The sequence below is a fragment of the Miscanthus floridulus genome, chromosome 6 (assembly GCF_019320115.1).
Source record: "Miscanthus floridulus cultivar M001 chromosome 6, ASM1932011v1, whole genome shotgun sequence".
NCBI classification, from domain to species: domain Eukaryota; kingdom Viridiplantae; phylum Streptophyta; class Magnoliopsida; order Poales; family Poaceae; genus Miscanthus; species Miscanthus floridulus.
Window position 1 is genome coordinate 138,306,893 of NC_089585.1, and position 9,937 is coordinate 138,316,829.

Sequence of the window (9,937 nt, forward strand, 5' to 3'; positions counted from 1 at the left end):
TTGATCTTGCTTAATTCTCTCCAAGTCTGTTACACGGCATATATGGCCAATGGCCCAACCAACTCTCCTATAATTAAGGCATGCAAAAGGAAACTAGATCCTATCTTTCTAAACTTAGCCACTGACGGTGGCACCTGCCTTGGCCGCGCGCTCCGCAGCCCTCCTGGTGTCACGACGGCGCCTATAGGTGCGCCCGTACATGACAGTTATTTAAAAGAAGCATTTTCATTTGACCAGCTGACTCCATGGCAATCACATAACGCTCATAAAGTTATTCGTCACTTGAAACTTCACTGGTTCCAAAAATTACTCTGTTTTGAAAGATAGGAGCTTGCTTGGATGGAGTTCCTTGAAGTTTTCCTGCATGAATCCAAAGCGAACTTAACTATACCTGCTAGTGACCTAAACATATATTCACCCTGTTCGCTTGTTGGTTTCAACCAGCCCAAACCAGCCAACCAACAGTGTTTTCCTCTCACATAAAACCAGCACCAGCCAGCCCAAACCAGCCCAGAAACCAACCAGCGAACAGGCCGATTGTTTAGAACTGCACTACATACACATTGCACTTTTGTTCTCTCCACACATTCAGATGTTCTATTTAAAGAAAAACGTTATTCGCGGGAAGTTTGGAGAAGGAGCGTGTGATTCGGTCAACAAATTGTTTTTCGCTACACATTATTCAATACACCAACTTTCAGCTGGGGAAGTATATATGCTAATGTTCGGTACCGCAAAGATTCCTTCCGTCCTGTGGAGTATATATAGATACTATCTATAATTATAATGCACCCGTGCTTTCCATGCCTTTGGAGCAAGCAAACAATTCGATCGGATGAATAATGATACTATTCACAAGTATTCCATTGCATCACATCGATCGATCAGGCACAACTGAATGTCTGCATCTGCAGATAGTTTATGAGCATTATGGAGTAGTTCAGACGCTAATCCGCACGAGCCTTCCAAATGCTATGGCAGGCAGGCCTTAGCACTAATTGTTAAATCCGACGACGTCTCTCGCGATAATCTCGTCGAGCTGGAAGCTAATTCATTATCTGACATATATAGACATCGACTTACCCCATATTCGGTTTATTCGGCTTGTTTTTTTCAGCCGGAACAGTGTTTTTCTTTCCCAACAATTCAGTGATAACAGTGTTTTCAGGCAGTTTTAGCCCAGATTCAACGAGCCAAACGGGCCTTTACGAGACTGCCGCTTCCCGAAAAGCAGGAAACAACACTTCATCGCAAAGACACACACAAGTGCATGCACTCTAGGTGGATTATTAGGGAAATACTAATAGAGTTTTATTTGATGTATACTGCCAATCTGCCATGTGTGGATAAGCAGTGGTCTGTAAACAAATCTTAATTTGTGGGTGGCCCTGGTGCTGACATCACGCAAAATTAAAGGATGCGACGAACATGAACAAGAATAGAAATCGGCCGCCATGCACATCACTCTATGGAAGAAGCGAATGGAAACTAAACCTACTAAGGAGTAGTACAGAGGTACTGAATAAAACAATCAGATAGATGTTGAGATCTGATCGCACATGTTTCCCGTTACTCTGAGTCTCTGAGGTTAGTTGGGATCCTGATGACCTGCATTGGATGAAGTGAGCCCTGCCCAATGCCAAAAGAACATGGACAGAGAGGTTTACCTTCTCTGTTCGTCTGTGCTATTCAGCCAACTTTAATCTATATAAATCAGCCGTGGAACAGTATTTTCTCTCACAGCAAATCAGCCGTACAAATCAGCAAAAGCTGATTTAATACCAGCCGAACAGCGCTATGTATTTGCAGTTGTAGTAATGAGAACCTTAACTGAACTTTTGTTCTGAGAGAGTTGCATACCTGACGCCCTGTGGACTGGAACATTACTGTATTGTTAGGCTAGTAGAGAAGTAACGTCTGAAATGAACTCTATAACATTACTGTATTAATCATACCTGCCTGTAATGATACTGTAATCGACGTCATGTTCGCTTGGCTTATAAACCGTATTTTTTCAATCAACGAACAATATTTTTTTCTCACAACAAATCAGCGAACAGTACTTCCAGTCATAGCTTATCAGTCCCGTGAACAGGACACGAGTTTTTATTTGTTGTTTATCATGCACTGCCATGTAGCGTGTCCAATATATTTGGCACTTGGCTACGAGGGATTAGATAAGACTTAAAGTATCTAGTACTTCTTGAAGCCGCTGCTACTTGTTGGACTATGTGGTTATGCAGAAATACAATGGTATTTGAAAACAAACAAATGTCATTTTTACGGGTTATTTTCTCGCATTGGCTTCGTACCTGGGCTATTCTCCAGAAGACAGGATATGGTTGTAGCGGCCTCACATTTCTGGGAGAAGGTGGCCAAGGAATATTTTATCGAGGCACATGGATGACGGTAGTCTTTGAATTGATAGCCATTAATGTATCCCTTTTATTTCCGTTCTTGTGTAGGGTTGTGTGCCGTCCAGGCAGAGGCCTGCCTGTTCGCTTGAACTTATCAGCTTGGTTTATCAGCTATGGTATAGTATTTTTCTCTCACAACCAATCAGCCAACGGTACTTTTTAGCCCGGCTTTTTAGCTCGAACTTATCGGCCGGCTTATCAGTCATGGTATAGTGTTTTTCTCTCACAACAAATCAGCATCAGCCGGCTTATCAGCCGCAGAAACTATCATCCAAACAATTGAGGTATCAATAAAACTTCCCTTTTGGAAAAAAATATGTGGATAAACAGTGCTCTGTAAACAAAGTTTGTGGGTGGCCCCTGGTGCTGACATCGAGCAGAAGGATGCGATGAACATGAACAAGGATAGAATTCGGCCACCATGCACTGATGCACATAACTCCATGGAAGATGGAAGAAGCAAATGGAAACTGAACCTACTGAGGAGTAGTACATACCGCAGTAGTGCAAAAACAATGAGATCGATGTTGAAATCTGGTCGCACATGTTTCCCATTACTCTGAGGTTAGTTGGGATCCTGAACTGCGTTTGATGAAGCGAGCCCATGCCAATTGCCAAAAGACCATGGTCCATGGATAGCTGCAATTAAGCTCAAATATGTAGCTAGTTAGGTAGTTACACTTACATAGCTGCACTTAGTCATTGTTTGGCTGCACTCTAATCCACCCTAGTTTACATGTATTGAGGTGAATTGGGATTAAAATATAAATTTTTTAACTTTTCACCTCAATCCACCCCCACACAAGCACGCACTCACAATCACTCTCCACTGGCGGCTAGAGAAGTAAATGTCTGAAATGAACTCTAGAACACTACTCCAAGATAAGTGCGTGCGGATAGTAATCGTAGGTACCTGCCTGTAATCATGGTATAACCATGAAGCATTTTGCTGCCTTCTTCAGCATCCTACGTACGAGTACGATTAATAATCAATCAAAACCCCAGAGACAGCTGGTAAACGTGATCGATGCCAATAATGAATCGAAGTTGCTCATTGCTGACTAGGAGTACTTCTGTTGTACATACAAAGAAAAGGAGCTCGATAGATGGAACATGCATGCATAAACAATTTTTGGTACAGCACTATTCTATCATATTTTGCATGACGCGTATAAGAACACAAGTTCCCGATGAGCCGTTTATAATTTTAATCTGGCCTCCGAAATATATATGGGTGAGCAGCCATGTACACCCGGCACCATCACACATCCTCATCACCAGCGGCAGAGCAACCAGCGCGCCCTCTCGCCCCTCCCGATGGCCAAGATCCAGCCTTTGCCCGCAGCCTCGTCGCCGGCGCCGCCCTCCTCCACGGATGAGGGACAGCAGGTGTACACGGTGTGGATGAAGTCGCTGGTGTTCAACGGCAACGGCTGCACGGTGTACGGCGCGGACGGCGGCGTGGCGTTCCGCGTCGACAACTACTGCTGCAGGGGCGGCCGCGAGGCCTTCCTCATGGACCGCGACGGCAGGACGCTCGTCGGGATCAGGAGACGGAGCTGCTTCGGGATGTTCAGGAGATGGGAGGCCTGCCGGTACTCCGAATCCGAGTCCGACGGCGGCGGCGAGGAGACGATGACGCCGTGGTTCGCGGTGCGCAAGGCTCCGGGCGGCGGAGCCGCCGTGACGATGCATGGCAGCGGGAGGACGTACGCGATCGTCGGCGGGTGCTCGCGCAAGCCGGACTACAGAATCTTCAGCGGCGCCGCCGACGGCGGCGTTGCTGTGGCGGCGGTCGCGCGGAAGCAGACGCCGGCCGGGGTGGTTCTTGGAGACGACGTCCTGACGCTGACGGTGGCGCCGGGGACGGACCATCTCCTCGTGCTGGGCTTGGTCGTCGTCTGTGGCCTCATGAACCGTTGCTTGTGATGGCCGATGGCGATGACTTCATCACAGCCAAGCATGTGATTTCTTCATGCGTTTTCTCTCTCTCGATCAGCTAGACTGATTCTTAGGAGGATACAGTGTGAGAGCGTGTTTCATAGGTACGTAGTTGGCCATTTTTCCCACCAATTTGAGGACACTTTCCACTTTTTGGTGGATGTATTTTTTTATCCGGATTCTACAGATGTACAACTGTATGCTGGCCATATATACATAATCTTCTGAAGCAGACATTTTCCCATTACAGACGTTAGTTTCACTTTTTCATTTCTGAACATCCTATCATTGGGTCATAAGTTTAGCATGAACAACCTCAGCATAATATGAAAGTAAATTCTTGTGTCACTTCACAAATCCAGGAGCTACTACAGGTAGCAAATATTTCATTACACAAAAGTATATACTCAATAAAATTTGAGCTCAACATAATCGGAGATAATTTGTGCCATGTATGATAAAATTACTGCTCTGGAGTATAAACATGCGTGGAAGAACCTATGTTATGAAATTTCAGATATGCAATCATAACGGTTCATACTTCATATAACAGAGTTGACTTGCGTAATTTTGTTGAGGTGAACTGTTCAAACATTCGATCGTTTACCATATGTCATTGCGATATATTTTTTTGGTTGATTTGTTATATTGTTGAGATCATCAATATAGCTCTGACTTCAGAAAGTACCCAAAAAAAAAACCTGTAGGCTGTAGTAGTTGCTCTGCTCGCTGCCTTTATGCAGCTGTACTTTTCATTTAACGATAGCCTACTGGGATATAAATTGATTAACCTCTTCAACAATTAAATATAAGAACATATTTCATATACAGGATTAGCAAGACACAAATAATAATAGTACCTTTTTTTATGGATCTTTTTTTTTTGCTCTTAGAATAGCTTTTAGGTTGATTTAGGGGCATTATGCCATATAGTATTTTTGCAAATATATTGATTATAGGTTGATTCTATAAAGTGTTTATCTAAAATGAATTAAGATGCTGAGACTAGCGGAAAGCGGAAAAAGCCATGACAGCCGACGTAATTTAATGTGCATTGCCCTTATAGAGTGGATTGTGCTATTTCTACTTCGGTAATTGCGCCTAGTTTCTCCTGATTTATTTCCTGCACATGATATCATTTTCTCATACCGTTTATCCTAGATAATAATCATAGATAATCACTTTCAACTATAGGGATTACTTCTTCTCTCAAAAAACAAAAGAAAGTAGGAGTGACTTTGACCCTAAAAGTGCAAAGCACATACAGTAGGTGCACATATTGCACTTTTATTCTCGTCCATTCATTAAGGTTTCTTTATTTGGAAATGTTGATGCGCCAATTTATTTTTTTCAACCCACAAGTTCTTTGGCTAGTTATATTTAATCTCAATTATCAACTCCTTAAATTTTATATGCTAATTTCCAGCCCGCCAATGGTCATTCTGTCTTGTGATATAGTACAACTACAATGTACTACACATGGGTCTCATGGTTTAGGAGAAAATTAATCTTCGGAAATCGGAAGTCTTCCAAGGCATCACATCGATCGAGCTTGTACAACTGCATCTGCAAATAATTTACTCTAGCACAGTTGGTAATCTGCACAAGGCTCCTAATTTCCTGACGGCTTCTCCCCATTGTTTAGTCTGATGATGGCTGTTCTGCTCAATATAAGGTGTTCATCTTGTCCTTGCCATTATTTACAAGCCAACCAATTATCTACTCCAAAAAAGCAGGACACAAGTGCATGCACTCTAGGAACGTAATGCATAATATACTATTGTTTATTGTTGCATATATGGATGGACTTTTGGTATACCACGTGTGGATGAGTTTGTTATGGGTGTCTGTCGCTGTAGATGACATCATAGAAAAGGGGACGAACAACAATATAAATCGGCCGCCACATCATTTCAAGTAGGAGAAGCCGCCAGAAAATTGTAATCAGGCCTACTAATTAGGCGTGACACACTGACACTGTCAGTACTTATCCTTCAGACGAATAGAACAATGTGCTTCTGACGATCGATGTGGAAACCTGATCGCACGTGTTAAATTCGCTGTTCCTCTGGGATCAGATCATAATCTTAGACGGCATTTGAAGAAGCGATGGGGCCTCTCGCTTACATCCATGTCCATGCAGAGTCATAAGATCATGGAAAGACTTGGGCCCCGTTCGGCTTATCCCATATCCGGCTTGTTCGACTTATTTTTTTCAGTTGGAACAGTATTTTTCTCTCACAATAATTTAGCCAGAACAGTAATTTTCAGCCAATTTCAGCCAAGATTCAGCAAGCCCAACGGGGCCTCATCTATTACAATTACTGTGCTTCATAGCTACTTAGGTCCTGTTCGCTTCTCTTATAATCCGTACTTTTCAGCTTGCTTTTTCAGCCAGAACAATATTTTTCTCTCACAACAAATCAGCCGGAACAGTGTTTTGGCTTGTTTTTTCAGCGAAGCGAACGGGGCCTTACTATAGCACAATAAGGTCCGGATCTGGTGAAATCCTCCGATCAGTTTTTCGCGAGCGTGTCCTTATGACACGTATTTTATTAAGCAGAGTAGAGTTTGACTAGTTACAACATCCCAAGTAATCCATAGATTACCGTGGAAGAATGGAAGTCAACACGACCCAAATAAACCTGACTTAAATTACATTACATGAGAGTTGTGCAACCAATTGGGCAGGTCCTAACGAGACTAGCAAGCCTCCTCGAACATACACTCGAACCCCGCAACGTCGAACTTCATAAGCGCACGAAGTGCGTCCCTTTTTACGGAGTCGAGCGGGCCCTAGAATGGCCGCTGGAAGTCTGCCACTACCTGGTTATCTGACGGCTGTGAGGCGGTGGGTTCCCACTTGGACACAAGCACCTTCTGCGCTTGAAGGGTGGCGTTAGGGGCCTGAGAGGCACACGCCGCCAGACGCGTGCTACGGCGGATGGTGACCAACGACGGAGCGCGATGGGTTCAACGTCGAGGTGGCGCCTTGAGGATGGGAGTCTTCAGCGGGGCTGAGACGCGCCTAGCAAACTCCCTAGCGAGGGCCGAAGGAGAAACGTTGTCGTCGTCCGGTTGCCGATCCCACGTCAGCATAGAGGGAGGTGGCTAATCATCACCATCCACCCCCAGCGCCTCAGCATCCGTGAAGCTGAGTTGAACCATCCGTGGAGGCGAACGGGTGTCCGCCAACGATGCCTGAACCTCCAGAGATGCCGCAGTCGGAGTAGATAGGCGCCCAAGCGCTGGAGCACCCGCTGATTGACTGACGACAAGCGAGGCATAGAGCTCATTGAGCATCGGGTCGACCCAAACGGGAGGCCTAGTGCCCTCGCGCAATGCCACCACGAGCGGATCAGACTCTTGGGAGCAGCGTGCGGTAGTAGAAGTAGCGACGTTGCTAGTCACGGCAATGTAGATCTCCCGCGGCAACGTAGATCTCCCTCGGCAGCTTGCTCCGGCACCGCCGGCGTCGTCGACGGAAGCCGTTGGTGCCCCCCACAGCCACCTGCGTGGCTCCGTCGGAGCCACCATGTCGCGCGTGCAGGGAGGGTCATGAGCCACCGCCTCCTGCCTCCGACGCCATCGCCGCGGCACGCCTGGGCCACTTGCAGTCCCTAGCGAGGTGACGGTAGTCGTGATAGCGTAGACAACGTTGTGGCAACCAACAGGTCGCTACTCGGTGTGAGTATGAAAGGCAGTTGAAACATCTGTCGTGTAGCTCTGCTGGGATCTTTTGAGCTTGCGGAAGCTGCTTCTTGGTTGAGGCGACCGCGGGTCGTGTCTCCTGCTATTGGAGAATCTCACGTCGTTTGATACTAGATCACCCTCTCTCTTGTTCTCTACGCCATAGATGAACTTGGCTAGCTGCCGGACGGAGGAGAGGCAGCATCGGGACGGCAGCGAGGCCAAGGTGTCGGAGGCGAGGAGAGGCCACCGAGGTGGCGCGCGCCGCCTCCTGCTGATCGTCCTACAGCTCTAGGGACTACACCACTAAATGTGTCCTTAAGGCGAGGTTTGGTTAATGCAAATCGGATCGCTTGGTTTGATCTAGTATCAAAAGTAGTAAATGTTCACCTCACAAATGCGAGAGATGATGTTTTCCGATGGAACCTTTGTAAGAAAAGCTTGTTCACAGTCAGTTCCATGTATAGAAATTTGATCCAACAAGATATACTTCCTGACAAAAGTCCTCTTTGGAAATTAAAAATACCATTGAAAATTAAAAATTTCCTATGGTATTTAAAAAAGGTGTAACACTTACGAAAGATAATTTAGCAAAGAGGACTAGCAAGGAAGTGTCAAATGTTGTTTCTGTAGTTCTGATGAAACTATCCAACATTTTGTTCTTTGATTGCCATTTTGCCAGCTTTGTTTGGAATACTGTGCATATCACGTTTGGAATTCAACCACCTACTAGCTTCGCTAATCTGTTTGGTACTTGGCTACATGGATTAAGTCCAAAGCTAAGAAGCCAAATTTTGCTTGGAGCTGCTGCACTTTGTTGGACGATTTGGTTGAATAGAAATGATGTGGTATTTAACAAGGCTAAATCTTATACTTCTATGCAGGTAATTTTCAAGGCAGCTTATTGGATACGACACTGGTCCATGCTGCATAGGGAGGAGGAGTGACCTTTGTTCATGGAAGGCTGCACAAGATGAGAGACTTTGCTCTTAGCTATCTTAGCGAAATTTGGCTGAAATTTCAGGAACCACATTGAGGCTTAGCGCTTTGCTTTGTTTTTGTGCTTTTTTTCAGGGCGGAATCTTTTTTTCCTTTTCTTGAAATTTCGTGAGCCTTATGATTCTGTTTTGTACATGAACCTTGAGCTTTGTACTATCTCTGGACGGTAGAGGATGAGACTTTGTTCCATTATAAAAAAATCCAAGTAAACAGGGCCTGTTTTAATAGCATTGCTGCAGTTCAACGCCTACCTGTACACCTGTAGAAGTACATCAGTGAAGGTTTTAGTTACCTACCAAAGTATACCAAACCATGCTAAGATTTTTCTAAACTCCAGAGACACGCGCACACACTTGGTAAACGTGATGATAATTGTAACCTTCTCAGTGCTGACTCGTACAAAACTAGAATGAGCATAACAACTTTGTTAAAGCACTATAATCTATCATTTCCCATGACGCGTATAGGAACAAGCACCCAGTTACCCGCTCGAATTTTTAGGGCCCGTTTGTACCCCTCTAGTTTTTGCCTGTTTTCAAGAATCTGATTTTTGAAAACTGGATGGGATCCAAAGGCTACTTTTTACTCTCAGTTTTTGCTAGATTCTTGAAAACCAGAAAGCTATTGGTACGCTAGTTTCTTGTAACCCTATGAGCAACAAATGAAGACAGATTCTTAAAAACTGAGACATTCAAACACCCCATCAGTTTTTACTCAGAATCCAGATTTTAGAGATTAGAGATAAAAACTTGTTTTTAAGAATTTAAAACTCATCCAAACAGCCCTTAATAAGTCTCTGAAACTAGAAAAAAAAACAATAGATGGACCTATAAATATATGTGGGTGACCAGTCATCGTCTCACTGCAGCCTGCAGCTAGCTACCGACAGC

General features: G+C 44.7%; 1 protein-coding gene across 1 annotated transcript; it reads left to right on the forward strand.

Moving 5' to 3' along the window:
* The first annotated feature begins 3,734 nt into the window (after positions 1 to 3,734).
* Positions 3,735 to 4,522, forward strand: LOC136459838 (protein LURP-one-related 11-like). Its single transcript, XM_066459669.1, has one exon. The coding sequence runs from the start codon at positions 3,735 to 3,737 to the stop codon at positions 4,344 to 4,346; it is 612 nt and encodes a 203-aa protein (XP_066315766.1). The 3' UTR covers positions 4,347 to 4,522.
* Positions 4,523 to 9,937: the final 5,415 nt, after the last annotated feature.